At 39.7% G+C, this 20,426-nt stretch overlaps 1 protein-coding gene across 1 annotated transcript in view; it reads left to right on the top strand.

The window, feature by feature from the left end:
- The window catches only part of CAMK4 (calcium/calmodulin-dependent protein kinase IV), an 81,526-nt gene that overhangs the window by 42,616 nt on the left and 18,484 nt on the right, over positions 1–20,426 (top strand). Inside the window, exons 6-7 of the mRNA XM_005866475.2 lie at positions 14,398–14,488; positions 16,506–16,580. Of these exons, the coding sequence (XP_005866537.1) occupies positions 14,398–14,488; positions 16,506–16,580 (166 nt within the window). The remainder of the gene's footprint in view (positions 1–14,397; positions 14,489–16,505; positions 16,581–20,426) is intronic.

Consider the following 20,426-nt stretch of genomic DNA (forward strand, 5'->3'; position numbering starts at 1 on the left):
CCTGGTGTTACCCTGGAAGATGAAGATGAGCACACGTGTTAACAAAGAAAATGGGCAGGCGTCCAGTGACCCAGCCAGAGAGCAGAGGCTGCCCAGTGTCCTGGCGATGACCCTAAGACCAGACTTGGGCAGAGGGTCCAGGAAGAAAGGGAAGGGACCTGGGAGCCATCATTCCCCATTCACTTCCCAGGACACATACACTGACCCCAGGGCTCCCCTGTTGACCCTGACCTTGGGAACTCCTACCCATCTGAGTAGTGGGTGGTCACCCTGAGGCCAGCACCCTAGACAGGGCCCCCTGCAGCCCCTGCCCTGAATAGGAGCTTACAAGGGGGAGGTAGGGTGTCGAGTGTGTTTCCTTCCACGACCTGCGTGGTTCAGGATTCGGGATCTGAAAGAGGAGCCGCACACAAATGAGAGAGAAAAGAGACAAGAGACAATTTGGAAATGTTGGGGAGCCAGGCGGGCAAGTCCAACTCAAGGAGAGGGACTTCCCCTGGAGCTCAGGCCTCGCCATGCTTTTATTGGTATGGGATAGCCCTTAGGCAGGGAGGATTAAGTGACACACAGACTATCCTATCAATAAGGATTTACATGAGTAAAGGTGGGGAGATTGCTTCAGCTACCATTATCTGGATTAACTGGGTGGTGCACAGCTCCGACCTTTGCTAGGGCTTCAAAGGTCACCAGCTTTTGGGGGTCTCTACGCTTCTCTGCTAGTGAAGACAATAGGTGGTCTCCGACAGTAGGGAAGACACCCAGACCTCATTCAAAGTGAGAGGACTATTCTAAAGGTGAAGTCTATGGGGTAACAGGGTCCTGTATTCAGGGAGCCCCAGTTGGAGGGGTAAAGGAGGAGGTAGAGGCCCGTGCTGGGCTGTGAACCGGCAACCTCTAGCCAGGTCTCCCTTTTCAGACAGGCCAAAGACCAATCCCACCTGTTCCCTAGGATAGAGATTCCAGCTGCCCCCATTACCCAGCCTCCCTTGCAGCTAGATGCAGCCATGTGTCTAAGTTCTGGATCACAAAACATAAGTAGAAGTGCCCTGTGGGACCTCCAGGGATGCCTTTTATGCTCTGTTTGGAACACGGAGGCGATAGCTGAGCTCAAGCAGCCGTTGTGGGGCCATGAGGATGCGGGTCAACCCTAGGGACGAGCGGAGAGCTGGAGGGACCCAGCTTCCACAGCTGTGGAGCCAACACCAGCCCCTGATGTCCACCAGCCCCTGAACATGGTTAGTGTGAAAGAGAAATAATCTTACTTGAAAAAAATAAAAGAGGATATGAAAATGTCCAATCAAAAGATGATAAGCATCTGAAGAGACATGGTTTGTGATTCTAGAAATGAAAAACGCTAATTAATTAAGCCCATACTTCCCACTTGGAACTTCACTGCCAGTACTTATGAATGCTACATGTGCAAAGACGTAGAGATTATGAAAAATAATCTAGAGCAGGGAACATGCAGATAGAGGATTTAGACAATTGATAAGAACTTCTCATCCAACGTTCTCACCTTTATTAACACTTAACAAGATATTCTCTTCTCACCTCTCTGCCCACTTGCTCTCTGAAGTTTTAGTCCCTTCTCCTTCAGCCAGTCTCACAGTTCCTCTAATTACCTCTTTTTCTTCATTTCCTGCTTCTTTCTCCTACATTTTTCTTTCTATGCTCTCCTTTCCCTCTCCTCTATCTGAGAACTAATGGTGAATAAAATGACAACAACAAAAATGACAAACATCTTAAGAGACCAACCAGACCAGGATGAGTGTGTTCACTACGTACACCACACACTGTAGGGCCTGGGGAGAGGCCCTACCAGCTAGGATTTAACAAGAAAAAGAGGCTAGAAAACTAACATCTAAATTATCTTTCTGAAAAGGAAATGCATATATATATATATATATTAGAGGCCCAGTGCATGAAATTCATGCACGGGTAGGGTCCCTAGCGGCTGCTAGCTGCCGGCGGGGCCTCCCTTCCCCCAGCTGCCTGTGGGTGGGTGGGGCCAGTGGGGGGGGAGGGGCCACGAACGGTTGGCCAGCCAGCCCCACCCCCTGGTCAAACTCCTGGTCGAACTCCCGGTTGAGGGGAAAATTGCATATTAGATTTTTATTATATTGGATATGTATATTCTGTTCCTCTGACATCCAATTTCTGAAAAGTTAAAATCAGAAAAAGCTGAGCCAAGAATTTTACCACCCACAATGGGCTCTAGTTTTATACTGATGTGGTTTTTGTGTGACAGCCTCTACCTATCCAGCACAAGGGAAGGGCTCTCAGCTGGAAGGATTCCTTTGACGATGATCTTCTTTTAAGAAAGAACAATTGGCCCAGCCAGTGTGGCTCAGTGGTTGAGCATCAACCCATGAACCAGGAGATCACAGTCCGATACCTGGTCAGAGCATATGCTCAGGTTGTGGGCTCAATCCCCAGTGAAGGGTGTATGGAAGGCAGCGATTAATGATTCTCTCTCATTGATGTTTCTACCTCTGTCTCCCTCTCCCTTCCTCTCTCTGAAATCAGTTATATAAAAAAGAACTATTGTGTGGAAATTATGAAAGTATTCTGGTTAGAAGGTGAACAGTGATCCTTACTTTGTATGTGTGCTTCTCTCCAAAGATGATGGAGTGACTAAGGTTAGACTCTAGTTAACTACTTCCATGTTGTTCTTTCATTAATTATCTATTGGAGGATGGGGGTAGGACCAGGAAATGTATTTCCTTGCTTTCTGGTAATAGTTGTCTGCCCCAAAGCTGACGTATTTCCTATCGAGGGAATGAAATCCTATATTTTATTATTTGGAGCAACATGAACCTAGTACTTATGATGTCTTTGACCCATTAAAAAATGAATTTTTATTTTGGGAATGGCTAACTCAAAAATAGTGTTGAAAAAAAATTACCAATTTTCTCAGTAGTCAGGTAGAATTTTTTTTTCTGGGTCAGAAAAAGAGCTTTCAGGCAGTATTCTAATAATATTCTGTTAACTTCACTCTTCAAACATAGAATTTTGATTTTATTATTATTAGATAATTCGGAAAAAAATTCTGCAAACATTTTACAAAATATTTTGCCTGCCTAATAAAAAATATATATTTTAATGGAGATGTCAAATTAATAAATAGCCATGGGCCTGGGCCATAGCCTGTATAGATTGCACCCTTCTTAGAAACAGAAGGTTAACTCATTTTGCTTGCTCTAGTCACTGTTTTCAGTCCCACCTCAAGTGTATAGCTCCTGAATAAAGAATGCTCACAAAAGTCTACTGTACTCACTTTGACTAAGACAAAGAGTTTTATGTGCAGACAATGGAAATGCTAGTTTCATTTGGGCAGGGCAGTTCTTTGAAGCTACATAGCATCCATGGCTATCTTAACCTCTTCAGGCTGCTATAACAGAATACCACAGACTGGGTGATTTAAACAATAAACATTTCTTCATCACGGTTCTAGAAGCTGAAAGTCCCAGATCAGTATGGTGAGGGCTCTGTTTCTGGTTTACAGACTGCTGCCTTCTTGCTATGTCCTCACATAAGAGAGACATCACCTCTGATCTCTTCTTCTTCTTATAAGGACACTAATCCCTTAGAGTCTTGCAAGGTGGAAACCCAGGTGTTCCGCTGGACTCCTATTGGGGGCTCTGGAGAATCCAATTCATTACGCATTCAGGTTGTTGGACAAATTCATTTCCATGTGTTTGCATGACCACGGCCCCTGTTTCCTCACTGCTTGTCAGCAGGGGCTGCTCTCAGCTCCTGAAGGCTGTCTGCATTCCTTGGCACATGCCTTCCTCCATGTCGAAGTCAGCTAAAGTGCTTCCAATTCCTGACTTCTTTTTCTGCTGCCAGCCCAAGAAAACTCTCTGCTTTTCAAGGGCACATGTTACTGGATTAAGCCTACCTGAATAATCTCCTTTTTGTCATTTAATATAGTCATTGAAATGTTACTTCATTGTCTTCATAGATACTATCCACTCTCAAAGAGGGAAGGCATTTAATATGAAGGCAAATTTCATAGAGGGGTCATTCTTAGAGCTCTGCCTATTACACGCAGACCAACCTACTCTCTATAATAAGGGTTTGATGCATTAGTTTGATGCAACATAATGTATTTAATCTAATCAACCCCAAACACCTAGACACAGGATAAACTGGAATGTCATTTGTTTTCAGACCTTTCAGAGATTCATTCACTCGCAAGTGTTTTAGTTTGTTTGCTTGTTTTTTTAATGTGTAGCAGTTATTTTGTGTGCTCATGCCTTTTTCCTGTTGTTCCCCCCCCCCTTGTTTTCCCTCCTTTTTTACACGTTAGGAAATCAATTCTGTTAATTTACAGCATTAACCAGAGTATTTTTAAATGTTTTCAAACCTATTTGCCATATGTTAGATATGAAGGTCACACACAAGTCCATGATCAAAAAGCAGGAATGACGGCTGTGGCCTCTTGGCACAAAATATATATATATATAAAAGAATGCAATATACTTATATACATTTGTTTTTTCATGTTGCTCTCTGACATTTTTTCCCTTAACAATATGCCTTGGTAGTCCTTCCATTTATGTATTTAGTTTTTATTGTTGCGTAACAAATTACCACAAGCTTAAACCTCACCCATTTATCCCCCCCAGTTCTGTAGGTCGGAGTGAGAAGTGAGGCATGGCATAATCGACTGGAGTCTGGCAATTTCAAAATCGAGGTGTCAGCAGGGTGGCTCCTTTCTGGAGGCTTTGGGAAGAATCTGCTTTCAAGCTCATGCCTTTTGTTGGCGGAATCCAGTCCCTTTCTGTTGCCTTGACACTTGGCTCTTCCACCTTCAAACCTTCAATGGCTCACCCAAGCCTTTGCATGCTTTGAATCTCTTTCACTGACTCTTCTGCCTTCCTCTTCTGCTTTGAAAAGTTTATAAATTTACATTGGGCCCATCTGGATAACCAGGGTAATCTCTGTCATTTAAGGCCAAAGTGATTAGGAACCCTAACTACATCTGCAAAGCCCTTTGCCTTATTAAATAGCATTTTCACAGTCTCAGGGATTGTACAAATAGCAGAACCAAAGCTGTTAAAACTCCCAGTCTAGACTTGACAACATTGCCAGGCATCTGTAAAAGTCTTCCTTATTAGCCTTTGGGATTCTGTGTCAGTTTGTACAAAATCCATTCATTTAAGCAGGCTTGTAGGATTTTGATAATTTTCCTCACTCTCTCTTTAAATCAAAGCAGATGAAAATTTTGGTCTATTTTAGTTTCGATGCCTCCCTGTCCCATTTCTTAGAGAACTTCTGAACCTTAATCTAAGGTTCTACCTGCTTTTTCATTCACTTGTAATAAATTCTGAAGTTAACTGCATTTTTATATTTTTCTATTCCTGAGAGATATAAGTTCAGAATTTCTACCACTGGTATGTTATGGTTAGTTGTACAAGAGCCTGTCTCCTGAAGTAGACAGATTATCTCTAGACTAGGAATAATAATATATTCATTTATTTCTGTCATTATTCTCATCTGCCATCTACCCCTCCCCCCACACACACACTCCATATACATTTTGTATTTATAGCATATAGCAGGTGCAATATATACTTATTGACTTGATCCAATTATTTACAAATTTTGTTTAGGATCCCAGCATTTCATTATTTTTTAAATCTTTATTGTTGAAAGTACTACAACATAATAGTTTCAAACAGCAACATGTCCCCTCCCCCCCCCCATTGACTCCTCCTAGCCCACACCCATTCCTCCTCTCCCCACTTCCCAGCCCCAGGCCTTCACCACACTATTGTCTGTGTCCACGGTTTTGCATATATACATACAAGTTCTTTGGTTAATTTCTTCTTACCTACCTACCCAACCCTGCCTTCCTAGGAATATTTTGGAACTGGCTTTATATTCATGGTGTCTGCAAGACAATAGAACTTCAAATACATTTAATAATTCAAGAAATTGTTAAATCACATAACTTTAAAAAATCACATTACTTTAAAAAATGGTAATGGTAACCCAGCTCTGCAGGAAAGCATTTTTCAAGGAACATATGGTTGAAATATCTAAGTAAATATACAGGGCATATTTCTCTATGTTTGGGAAAAGATGTCTAATTTCATAGACCTTGACATAATGATAGATACAGGGGAAAATCCACATTGAAAAATGTAATTTCTCACACATATATTTTACATTGCAATCATGGTTTCTACTTCTCAAAATTTAACCTTGAATCACTTACACTTATGAATAATGTGTGGAATGTGCCGTAGAGTCTGGCCATCTGTGTGATTTATCCTTTGAAATGTTCCCTTGAATGTTGCAACTGATCCAAAACCACAGTATCTAACTTTTAAATTATCTTCTTGACTTTTACCTGTGAAATTACTGTTACAGAACTTAGCCACACTGAAGGCTTTATTGGCTGTGGATCCTGCAGAATCCTAGAAATGCCATCTTATTCTAAGTTCATATCACCGAGGAAGAACCTTGTTCCACACTGATTCACAGTGGCCATCCCTTCTGTTTATCCATATAAGGGGCCATTTAGCAAAGCAGCTAAATGCTTATGCTCTATTTTGCTAGAAAACTGAAAGAAGATACAGTCTTAAAAGGAATATACAATTGGACTGAATGTGGCTACGACCTAATAATAACTATCTCAGTAATTACAATAATGCCAGCCATCACTACCATGTATGTTGTTAAGCACTTAATGTGGACAAAGCTTTAGCTAAAAGCTTTATGTACATTATTTCACTTACTCTTCACTCCTATAAGACGATGGGTCTCCTTATATTCATTTCACAAATGAGGAAACTGAGACTCAGAAAGATGAGGTAACTTTTTCAAGGTCATGCAGCTGGTCCAGGGCAAAATCAGGATTAGAATGCAAAATACAAAATGACTGCAGAGTTTATGCTCTTGATCCCACGGCTGTCTGCCTCCCTCTACTATACCCTGCTATGGACTACGCCGGGCCCAAAGCCAGAGACACAAGGGAGCAGACCTAGGCACCAACCACAGGAATTCGAGGGCTAACCCTGAAACAAGACAAGTGAGATACATCCATTTTAAAGTCACATGGCGGGAAAAGAGTGATCTATTTTTTAAAGACACAGATGTATTGCAGTAGGTGTGCCTGTTTATATTTCCCTCTGCTTTTTTTACTCTTGGCTTCAGTTCTTGAAAACTACTTATTTTGACATAATGAAAGAGAGCCTCATTACATGCTAGACTTAAAAATCTGTCTCAAATAAATTAAGAATATGTGCAAATGCATATTCCACCCTTTTTAGAACGAGAGTAGGTGGGAATAATGATAGCTCCACGGATGTGACTCTTCCAGGTGCAAGCAGCTCTGTAACTTTGTTAGTAACCAGAATAATGGTGGGACCCCAACATGCCTGATGTGTTATATGCGTTGCCCATGAACACAGACAATAGGGTGGTAGAGGCCTGGGGTGGAGCAGGAACTGGGTGGTGGGGGACAAGAGCGGGAAAGAGGGGAGCATCTATAATACTCTCAACAATAAAGATAAAAAAGAAATAATATCAATTTTTTTAAAAGTTCAACATGCCTGATGTGATACAATAGCAAGACATTGGACAGAAGATTTATTCAATTCTTTGTAGCCAAATTCAACTTCTGTTCAATTATCGTATTTCTTCACAAACAGTTGCCTTTTTATGCCTGTTTTGTGAGGTCAAAAATATAGAGTTCAAGGGTAAAGACAAAGGTAGAGGCAGGTCTTCAAAGAAGACACGGCCCAAAAGTGGAATGTTCCACTATGAAGTTCTTACTTAAATTGATGTATATTGGTTCTAAATTTTCTGAATAGAGAAGAGCTAATGCATGCAGTTTAATTTTTCCATCCCAATAGAACTATAGTCAGAACACTGTTTACTTTTTTTTTTTTTAATGACTGGTTCTTTGTCCTGTTAGATTTTTAAAGAGATTCCAACTTCCCCTTACTAACTCCTAAGACATTATCAATTAACCACACACAGCCCATCGACCACAGCATAGCTGTAATTAAACTAAATTGCTATGTAGCAGCTTTCATTACACAATGACACAGTTTTTGTTAGGACCATAGAGAGAGTTTAATTACATGTCTAGATCCCTGAATTCAGAGAATCAGTATTATCTTCATCTGCTTAAAAGAGAGTTTGAGCTTTGAGTGATTGCATATTTTTGAAAGACCAAATGGTAAGATATGTTTGGGTCATTTTTTAAAATCCTACATTCTATTTTAATACTTAAGAACCATTTACACATCTGTGGATTTAAAATTTTAAAGAAAAATGTACAGATTTTCACTCTTTCATATTTGATATAATTTTCACTGTATCCCAAAACTTTCTCTAACCCACCCCAAATATCCATTCTTAACTTATTAATGTATAAAGCATGGAGTGGTCTGAAGCACAGTCATCTCTCATAATGTTTCTTCCAGCTTCTTCATTATGAAGAAGCTCGTCTCTTTGCCTGAGGATAGAGTGCTTTCTACCTTCATCCTGTGCCCTGCCCAATCAGCTTCTCCAGCAGAACAGAGAGGTCAGCCTCTCTGTTGACTACAGACTGCCCGACCACAGCATGCAGATTCAGGATCTCACTTTAATTTTCTTTTTTTCTTTCTTCCTTTTTTTTTTTTTTTAATGGAACGCTTCACGAATTTGCGTGTCATCCTTGCGCAGGGGCCATGCTAATCTTCTCTGTATCGTTCCAATTTTAGTATATGTGCTGCCGAAGCAAGCACTCACTTTAATTTTCTTGTTCTCCAACCTGATTTCTTCAGTCTCATTATAAAAATGTGTTTTCTGCGTCTTTCTCTGTTACTGCAGATTATTTTTGGACCTTATTTCAAGCTATGCATTATCTCCTGGTTACTGCCTCCATTTAATTGGTCAAAACTTTTCATAGTCTCCAGTCCTAAAATCTCATCTTTTCTCAAATCTGGACACATGCATTGGGTATAAGAGAATGAATTTATCACGTGCTTATCCTCTCTAAACGTTCTCAACAGCCCCTTGGACAGTTGCCTCACAACATGCACTTGCTCTGATCTTATATACAAATACATCTTACATATTAATTCATTTGTAGATTACATGCACATTTCTTAGGTTTTCTTTATATTTTTGTATTCTCCCAGCATGAGATGTACATGTTTAAATCAAGGCACATTGCTTTTCTCCATTAATTTTTTGCATAATGCCTAATTTAAAATGATAACCACTCACTTAATAATTGCTATTGAAAGCAATAAGTGTTGCACTGAAGTCTTAGTTGAGTGAATGTTTTAGGTTTTGACTTTAATCTAAAGAAAATAGTGCAGGTAAATGACATTTTCCACCAGCACTATAGAGACCATTCTTGGAACATGTACTTTATATAGTTTTCTAACATGTACATATATAAATAGACAGGAAAATGAATTTTCAACCTGTTGAAACTCTCCATGTTTTCCCATTCTAACTTTTTACACCAGGTGATGCAAAATCAGAAACAAGAACTGAGTCTCTGACCTCCGGGACCTCTCCCCCACCAACTTCGCCAACGTGAAACCCCAGGTTTCCCCACCGAGTGGCATTCACAGTTATTCTCTCTGTTAGCATCCTGCTCACTTTCCCCATGATACAGCCACACCAACAAGCATTTTTCAGCAAAGCTTGCTTTATCCAGACACTTCTAGGCCACACCCAAAACCCAAAGCATAGTGCACACCGGTGACCCGTACCGCAGGGACCCCAGCAGGCCTGGTCACCTTTAAGCTCCCCACTGGGGTTCAGCAGGGCTCCTTCCTTTACTAACAGAGGTCTTTCGGCTAGCCCACTGCTCCCTAACATGTTATTATCATTGGCGAATCACTTCCCGGTTCCATTTTATTACGCTGGCAAGTGCAATTTACGGATGTTTCAATCATGAAGGAAACGGGAGAGAAAACTAACAGATGAATTCTCAACTGTCATTACCCAAACTCCCCTGAGGCATATGATGTTCAGATCAACTTCAAAGGATGTGAAGAAATTAGTTCAGCCATAACTATCAACTTAATGCTAATATAGAAGAACAAACACGGATTATGTAATTATTCAAAACGTCATTTCAAAGATGAAATCTTTTTTGCTTATCTTCAATTAAAATGTTCTTATTGGGTTTTGGCTTTTCTCAAAATGATGCTGTAAATCTAATTCATCTAACTGATACTCAGTGAGCAAATTTGAGGAGACTGAGTATCAGTAAACAATAAGCCTAGTATGTTTCATAAGCTCACAGGTGCTGAGCCTTGTTACAACTAAACATATCAAAATGTTGCTTTGGAACTTACTGTTGCAAAGGAAGCACAAAAATGTTAACTTCTATTACAAATTAATAATGGCAAATGGATACAAAATGCAGATTATACCAATAGGAATTCCAATTTCTCAATAGGAAAACTGAAGTATTTATTAATCATTCAAAAGTGTTTATAGAGTGCATACTTAATGCCAGGCATTGAGAACCTGAGAAAACAGATGCAAATTTCCATGTCTTCACAGAGTTTTCAGTCTAGTGAAGGAGACATCCTGAACGTAAAGCTTGCAAGGAATCAGACATGCTGAAAAAAAAAGAAAAAAGAAAAGAGAAAAAAAAGGAATCAGTGAGAACACAGGAGAGTGGGCACATACATATGTTAGTTTGGAAGGACAGGTGCAGCCTCCCTGAGAAATTGACATTATAGTTGTGTCCTGAGGATGAGGAGGGCTGGCCAGGTGAAAGGGGTAAAAAAAGCATCCTGATAAGAGAGGGCAGCTGGTCAAGGATGCTGAGGTAGGAAGGCGATGAGGGCGTTGGGAGGAACTGAAAGGAAGTCAGTATGGGCAGAACAGAGCAATAGAGGGGAAGTGGCAGAATATGAGACTGGAGAGGGAGGCAGGAGCCAGATGACCAAGGCCTGGAAAGCCGGGATAAAGTATTGGGAAACCTCTGGATAGTTTCCCAAGGAGGAGTAATGCCTAGCTCTCTGTGCTGCTGAGTGGAGAGTTGATCGAAGGGGGCACCCTGGAAAGCAAAGGAGTAGTTAAAGGACTGCTGTGATGGTCCAGCCAAGATCACGTCAATGACATACAGAGGTGGGCGGTTCAGGAGACATTTTGGAATTAAAATCGACAGCACTCTGTTGAGAATTGGATGGAGGCAGCGGGGTGGGGAAGAGAATCCGTCTCTGGCTTAACCACTTGAGTTGACCGAGAGACCACATTCTGCGGTGGGAGCAGCCGGAAGAACGGGGCTGGGGAAGGTCAAGAGTTCCATCTTGGACATGCAGAGCCGAAGGTACCTGGGAAACAGCCAGCTGGAAATGAGACAGAGGCAGGTGGAAAAATCGTGCAGGAGCTTAAGGAACAGGTTTGAACTAGAACATTTGTAAACTGCTAGCAATGTAATTACATAGTTTGTTTAGTTAATTTCAGACCAGACATAGTTACCAACTAAATGTATTTATTCATATTCAGAGCACATCATTTGTAGCAGATGGATGGTGTTCAGGATAAGCAAACATGAAAGGCCTGCCAGTTATATAAAATTTATTTTTAAAAATGTATCACCCAGCCCTAGCGGTTTGACTCAGTGGATAGAGTGTAGGCCTGCGAACTGAAGGGTCCCGGGTTTGATTCCAGTCAAGGGCACATGCCAGGGTTGCGGGCTTAATCCCCAATACGGGGCGTGCAGGTGATTCTCTCTCATCATTGATGTTTCTATCTCTCTCTCCCTCTCCCTTCCTCTCTGAAGTCAATAGAAATATTTAAATATACACTGAGTGGCCAGATTATTATGACTGGCCAGATTATTATGACCACCCCATTAGTATTTCATTGACACTTCCAAAAATACTGAATATTGAAAACTTCCTAAGCAAATACTCTCAAGGTTTTATTATTATTATTTGCATAACTAATTCACTTCATTGTACTGATGGGATGGTCATAATAATCTGGCCACTCAATATATATATCACCCAGACGAGAAAAAGCTAAAGGAGTTCATCACCACCAAACCAGTATTACATGAAATGTTAAAGGGTCTTATGAATAATAAATACATATCTATCAACAATTGACTGTAATAATCAAAATGAACAATCTAATGAACAAAATAAACTGGTGAGTAATATAGAACCAGAAGCATAGAAACATGGAACAGACTGACAAATCTCAGATGGAAGGGTGAGGGGGTGGAGAGAGATTATATGCAACGAACTTACATACATACATGCATTACCCATGGACACAGACAGTAGGGTGCTGAAGGCATGGAGGGGGGTGGGATTCCGGTGAGGGAGCAATGGGGGGGGGGGGGGGGAGACATCTGTAATAATCTTAACAATAAAGATTTTAAAAAACATATCACCCAAGTAATATATAATTTTATAGTTAAATTTTACATAATAAAAAATTAAAATCAATCAGATTCCACCACACATTTGTTTTACACACATGTACTTTTGGGGGCTGTAACAAGTAGCCGAAGGGAAGGAGTACACAAACACTCAAGGCGAGTTTACAGCAAAAGAGAAGCCTAGCAGCACCGCCTCAATAAGGATTTAATTTAAGAAGCAGTCGGGAAAGATATTGTATTCATGTACTTAACAATTTTCTATTGAGTGCCAAGGATTGTTTTAAATTCCAAAGCAATAATCAAAGACTGCAGAGCATTTTGTCTAACCTGTACAGGGTTTAAAATTCATTGCCAGCATTTAAAATTTGGAATATTTTACATTAAAAATAATGAATTTTCATCTTACCTTGAAAAGTCAGAAGAGCTAGCAACCTGGGGCCTGCATTCCCTCCTGACAGCATCTTGCTGGCCCTGAGTCACCTTGGCCTCCTCAGGGTCATACTCCCTCCAGGGACAGCTGCAGACCCTAGGACTTCCCAGTGTCTCCCTCTTATTTCACATGCTTCCAACTCCCTTCATTCTTTTACATGCCTGCATGCCCCTGGAGAGTTTTCGACCCCTGCTGGAGATACAAAAGCAAAGGCTGCATTGCTGCGGCCACTCAACACCAAAAGCAAGTGAAAGCAGGGAGTGACCTGACTAGATCTGCACTTTACAAAAATGACCCTGTGGGCCCTAACTAGTTTGGCTCAGTGGATAGAGCGTCGGCCTGTGGACTGAAGGGTTCCGGGTTCGATTCCGGCCAAGGGCACATGCCCTGGTTGTGGGCTCGATCCCCAGTGGGGGACATGCAGGAGGCAGCCGACCAATGATTCTCTCTCATTATTGATGTTTCTCTCCCTCTCCCTTCCTCTCTGATCAATTGAACCATGAATCAGTTCTTTCTGAGCTGACCCTCTTGCCTGCCCCAATGTCACTTAGAGAGAGGTCCTGTATTACCCGAGGGTCTTTTCTGTCTGCAGGAGTGTGCTCTGCACCCACCCCTCCCTGCTGCACACAGGTTGGAAGTGCCAGAGACAGTTCCAGGAATGACCCTCAAACAAAGAGCAATGAGAACTGGTGTCACCCATTGTGGAATTAGGTGGTAGGCACCTGAGCATACAATGCACCATCTTTATACGTTTCTGAATGTTTGAAATTTGTCCTAATAACATGTTGGATGAGATGGTTTTGTGGAAGACAAAGCATGGGCAAATATTCACCATATGTTGTTCAAGAAAAGTGAAGATTACAAAACAATGTGGACAATGATCATAATTTTGTAACTATAAAATGCATATATACATATGTATGTATATATATATACATATATATATACACATACCTGTGACAGTGTGGAGCATGGTCTGGAGAGGAGCTGGCCATGTGGCCTGCTGAAGGCAAGAGCAGTAGTAGGGATGGGAGTGGGGCGGGGGCGGACACCTGAGGCAATGAGGAGAGAGACCTGCACAGCGTCCTGGATTGCATGTGTTCTCTATAATAATTATTTACATCCAAATGTCTGTTCAAACGATAATTTGAAGTCTTTGCCCTGGTTCTGAATTTATAAGATGACACATACAATTATGCTTTCTAGATAATAAACCAAATTTCAAGACACAGCACCTTGACTTTATAATAATAATAATTAGCCAGTTTGAGCTGATATGCATAAAGAGAACTGCAACTAATATTCTCTGAGGGGTAAATATTTTATTCCTTGCAATTGGTTCTATTTTATTTATTTCTGTATGTATTTATTTATTTGGTTCTTTATTATTTAAATTGCATTTCACTTTTAGGTAACTATATATAAGCTCTTCTAGAACGATGTATAGTTTTTCTTTATGGTGTTTATTTTGAAATTATATGTGTGTGTTGTTGAATCACATAATTTAGTAAAGATTATTAAAGTTCTGAAAATAGTAAATAAGAATGTTGGAACCATAAATATAATTACATGAATGTTACCTCATTATATTCCCTATTAGTACCTCCATGAAAATGGGATTGTCCATCGTGATCTCAAGCCAGAGAATCTCCTCTATGCAACTCCAGCCCCAGATGCACCACTCAAAATTGGTGAGGACATAGCCTGACCTCTTCTGACCCCTTTCCCAGAACAGAAGAAATGTATTCTGAGGAATTTTTAAATATGGCTCCATTCAATGTCACCTCCACTCAATTTTCTCGGACATTTGTTGTCTGTAAAGGAATAAGGCACAGTGCTGGAAGCCTGTGCGTTTTCCTGGAGTGTTAACCTGAATTAGTGCCTAAAGTTAGTGTTGCAATGCTGGGCACACAAAGGAATCACAACTCTTAGAAATAACAGGAACTTCAGGAGGTGAAATTTTGTAAATATGTTTATATAGAAAAAAAATCACAGATAACATAATACTTCTTTCTTGGTTATTAACTTTCATTCCACAAATTAGATGGAGCTTAATTTTAGATAATCGAGAACTCTGACACCAAATGTTTGGTACCTATCAGTGATTTTAGGCTCTGAGTCACTTGTTTATATGAACAGAGATAAACTGAGCTCTGCTTCCCAAAGTGCACCTCACAGAATGCTGTTTCCTTGGCCCAGGTACAAGGCCCATCAGTCCCTTTGGAGGAGGGGAAGTGGTTTGTGGAGGTCCTGAGTTAGAATAAGTTAGAAAATGCCAACTTCAACAAGATTTTTATTTCTTCAGGACTTATCCCCAAACCTTTAAAATGCTAACGTGTACACTGACATCTAATCTGACTCTGGAAACCTTGTTTGTTTTTTCAATAAGCTTTTTGAGGAACTACAAAGATGAACTTTGGGATCTACCCAAAGAGATCTTTCAATCAGCATTTTAGAAAAAAACATATTAAATATTACTTTCCATGTGCCTTCCAAAGTAAATCTTCATTTGCAAAAAAGTAGAATTTATTTTTGATGAATTCTCCCTAGCAGAATCTGTTTTGTCCTGCCTGTGTAGGGTTTCACATTTTTTAAATTAAATTCTCTGAAGGACATTTCTCTCTTGGTGCTATCCTTTATAATGCTAATCTGATGAGTTCACTGCATTTGTAAGTGTTAACACCTTTGAAGATTAAGTCATACATATCACGGAAGCGCTCAGACCACAGAATGTGCTTTATGAATGCAAGACCCTAAAGAAAAGATGCTGACGTCCTGCGGGGCAGCAGCGTGTTCTCATAATCACTCCTGAAAGACGGCAGGCAGGCTCCCATTTCCTTTGACATCACTTTCAAAGATTTTATCCTTAAAGAAATTTCTTTAAATGGATGGATAGATTCTAATTTAGGCAGGAGAGCCTTTCTTTCTGAAGGACTTCCTGCTGCTTCCTCTGATAAGGATCTGGCACCTCCGTGGAAAAGTGGGTTTATCTCTGAAGTCTAAAATGGCATCAATTCTGCACCTGCCTCTCGTGAAGAATGGCCTCAGAGTGTTCCTGGTGTTTCCTGAGTGAGGCAGATGTAGCCCAGCAAGTAGACCATAATGATAGCAGCCTTTGATAATGTTTTATCTAGGTAATAGTCTGTGGAATAAATAAAAAGGATTTTTGCCAAAAAAAAAGTCATCTTTCTCATCCGAGAGTAAATTCTTCTCCGTCAAATACACTAGGGAATGACATTATTTTGAAGTAGAATAAACCTTTTGATGTTTCTGTTCATTTTTTCAATATTTATGAAAGTCTCATTTTTTATTTTAATTCGTTCCAGTGGATTAAAAGCTCTGAATTATATCACTAATTCTATATGGTCCTTCAGAGTTAGTTTCATAAATCTTAGAATTAATATTTAACAAAATATGTCTCTTGCAACTATTACTTCAAGAAGAAATAGCTTATATGCTGAAAGCTGGGAATTATAGAAAAAAAGTATAAAATGTATTTAGGAATCATATTTTCCTCCAATTTAAAGCAAGATTTAAAATATTATTGCTACTCTTTTCAATTTTTCTCTCCCTGGTGACTGGTCTCCATCTACATCCACTCATCAAATACAAAAACAAACAAATGTTTTATTTTGAATAACAAAGGTATTCTGTCATCTTATATAAGCTGAGAAAAAAACTTGCTTTTTTTTTTTCTTGTGTTGTTAGCTGATTTTGGACTCTCCAAAATTGTGGACCATCAAGTGCTCATGAAGACGGTGTGTGGAACCCCAGGGTATTGCGGTACGTTCTTTAGTACTGACATTTTATAGTTTCACTGTTATTTGAAATATATTTTATTTAATGTTCTGATTTTTTAAACTCCTAATATCTCTATTTAAAATGCTTACAATTTAATGCGAGTCTCCACAAGGAAGGCATATGTCAATGATACTCAAACCACCTCTTCTTCCTTATAAGGGGCTCTATAATGTCAGTTTGAGGGCACCCCTGTTAGAACAGCAGGAATGGAGGGGGCCCACGTGGGGAGGACTGGGGGCTCTGCATCTGCCTTTTGGGCAGTAGCTACTCCTGGACCCACTCAGTAGCAGAAAGACCATCACTAGTGAAGAAGACAGGAAAACAGCTTTGTTTGTTTTTGGAATTAAAGCCATGAGCTCTTTGTCACTTTCCTTATTTGCTTTTATTTGGGAGGGTGTGCGAGGAAGGGTGTGTCATTAATTCAGATGGTATGTAGGACAACAGAGAGAATGGGGCAGTCCCTAGTTCTCATTGATGGCACTGGCCTAGCCTCATTCACAGAAGGGCTGCAGGTGGCCTTTCCCCGCCAGAGCTCCCCAGTCTCTGGAGATGGACAGTGCAGCAGCCCTCACATCCTCTTGTACAATCTCCCAGGATGGCCTGAAGGCACCCCCCACACACTCCACAATCCAGAGACAGAACAATAGCTGTTAACCTATGCCAGCAAGAAACTCACCCTTTTTTCCCTCAGTGGCTAAATTCATCTGCCAACAGCCTAAAGCTTGGGAAGACCAGTATGCAATTACATTAATGATCTCTCAGAGTCCCTTCTGTGACTAAGAGAGAACAGCAACCTTCCAAGGGCTTTAATAATAGTGATAAGAGCAGTTCTTTTTTGCAGCATACCAGAATGGTCATTCTGTGAATGAATGATTCATTCATTGATAAAATGAACATTAGCTGTCTAATGGGCTCCATTTTAGGCACTGAGATTACAAGAGAAGTACAGTATGGTCTTGCCCTCCAAGGATTTCATGGGCTATAAAAGAAAGACCTGTACACAATAATTCAAAGTCTATTATGATCTATTTTATATTTATCTGAGCCAAAGGCTCAAGAGTACAGAGAGGAACATTTGAGCTGGACACTGACGGATGTGTAGGAGTTTAACAAGTGAAGAGGTGGCCACCAAGCATTCTTTGCCAGCAGGGAAAGTCACAGAGGAGCACTAGCATCTGGCAAGTTTGGGGACTGTTTGTTACTTCATCGCTTTGCATGACTGGAACATAGACTCCTTGGTACAGATGGACCATATTTTCAAAGAATTTGTACATCAATCTAAACAATTCAGACTTGCTTTGGTAGATAATAGTAATTTATCAAAGGTTCTTAATCAGAACCATCATATTTTAAAGTCAAATCAGTATTTTATAAATATCCTGACAATGACATTATGACAGATGAATTTTAGGAGAAAAAAGGTCAGAAGAAGACAAATGAGAAAGCTATTGTAAATACTCCTTCTTGGCCTTCTCATGTCAGAAATCTACACACAGTTTATTGTCACTTCATAACAGCTTCTCAGCAGATAATGTATCTGACCTACTCCTAAGTCCAATCATTTATTTATTAGATATAAAATGGTTGTAAAACTACTATATCAGATGCTTGTCCTTGCCATAAACAAGCCTGTCTTACAGGTAATGCCACCTTATGATGAAGGCCTATTTTCCATTTACTATTTTTTCCTCTGTAGGCATCCAGATCACCCTAGGGCTGTGTAATTGGGAAAGAGGGAATTGAGTGGTTGGTTGTGATCGAGATAATCCTTCCACTCTGCTATATAGGTAGAAGCTCACCAGGAAGCAGTCATTTGCTAAATTATAAGAAAAGGAGGAGAAAGAAGCAAGAAAACTGGGGTGGGGGGAGAGAGAGAATTGAGATGAAAATTAAAATGCTTTTGTGGACTCATGTACTAAACATACGCATAGAATTACTTTTCTAGGCTGAGGCAGGCTTGGAAGTCAAAAACAAATAAGTTCCATATATTTAATTACAAGAGCACGGTCTAAATTATGTATAAATAGTTACATATATATTCTCTTGACCTAAGGGAGTTCACGAAAATATTACTTCAGTATGTTATAAAATATTACTTCAAAGTGGGAACAGTTGAGGGGGCAGGATTTTAAAAATACACCTGTGCATAGTAACACAGAAAAACTGGAAAAGCTGAGTTAGGGGAAAACAGAAGTCACAGTAACATCAGGGCAAAGGAAGTAGATGGCCTGGAGCCGAGGAAAAATGCAGAGTTCTGAATTTTAAAAAATTTAATATAATAATGACTGTTTATCTGTCTTACAAACAATTACACCATTTATGGACCAGGCTAAAGTTCCCTGTGAGGTTCACTCTCAGTTCTAGCCCCTTCTCTCCTTACCACATATAAGCACTGACATCAGTTTGGTGTGTGTCCTTCTGAGATACTTAGGTGGAAAGGGAACTGTCCGTTTATAGAATGAGTTGAAAATGAGACCCAAGTACAAGACTAGTGTGCTCCTTTATACGGGGACTTTACATTTAACTCAAAGTGTCTGCGGGCCATATAATTGATGGAGAGAAAAGATGTGAGCTTGTTTCCTTGCATCCTAGGTCAATTATTTCTATGTATACTGGAAAGTGGGTGTTTATGTTATACCATTTGTCATTTGTCAAGAAATACAAAAAGGAAAAGCCATTCAGAAATCCTTTACCCCAGAGGGTGCTCTTATAAGTAAATCTCAAAATAAAATCACAGATGCTTGTATTTAAGCAAATATTATTTCCTGGGAAATATGCCCAGTTGAAACAAAACTCCAGACCAGAAAATTAAAATTTGTGACCCAGCTAAATGAAATCAATGACTAGTTCTCTGAATTAGTCCATGAAGAGCTCAACATTAAATAAATTCTCGACATCTTGTTCTTGGGAAAAGAAATAGTTTTCAAAAAAAAATCCATTGGTCCATGACTCCTGATAAATGTGCTACAATGTCACTATGCAATATTACTACCAAAATGTCTTAACTGCTTTAGCTATTTAAGACTTAACTAGCTAAAACCTACCCATAGCAATCACAGAAAAGAAGGATAGTTGACCCTTGAATAACTCGAGGGTTAGGGGTGCCAAACCCTTGCAGTCAAAAATCCATGTATGTCTTTAGACTCCCCTAACACTTAACTATCAATAATCTACTGTTGATGTGAGACCTTACCGATCACATGAACAGTCAATTAGCACATACCAGTATGTTATGTATTTATTATGTACTGTATTCTTACAGTAAAGTAAGCTAGAGAAAATAAATGTTATTGAGAAAACCACAAGGAAAAGGAAATACATTTACAGCACTGTATGTATTGATTGAAAAAGATGTGTGTGTAAGTAGACTTGTGCAGTTTATGCTCATGCTGTTCAAGGGCCTACTCTATAAGCTGGTAGAGTAGGAAAGAAACTAATATGGTGATGGGTGAGATAAAAAATATTCCTAATACCAATTATCTAATTCATTTGTAAGTTTAATTAAACTGTGTATTTTATATTTCATATTTCTACTTGTCTATTTATTCAAATTCTATTTCCAGGGTCCATAGCTGTTAAGAATTTATTATCTCTTGGCATTTCCCAGGGTCTCGTTAGAAATAAGCTATTATGTTCACTATACCAAAATTAAAAACAATTTTTCAACAACCTACAGTCAGAGAGGTTTCTGCCACAAGAATACACACTAATAAGAAAAATGTAGAAAAATATAAATGAAAAGAAGTAAACATAAAATACAAGCTTTCAAAATATTTTCATAAAAGACATGGTTTTGTTCTTTTCTAGATGACTAAATAGCTAAAGTGA

This window comes from Myotis brandtii, unplaced genomic scaffold (assembly GCF_000412655.1).
Source record: "Myotis brandtii unplaced genomic scaffold, ASM41265v1 scaffold230, whole genome shotgun sequence".
NCBI classification, from domain to species: domain Eukaryota; kingdom Metazoa; phylum Chordata; class Mammalia; order Chiroptera; family Vespertilionidae; genus Myotis; species Myotis brandtii.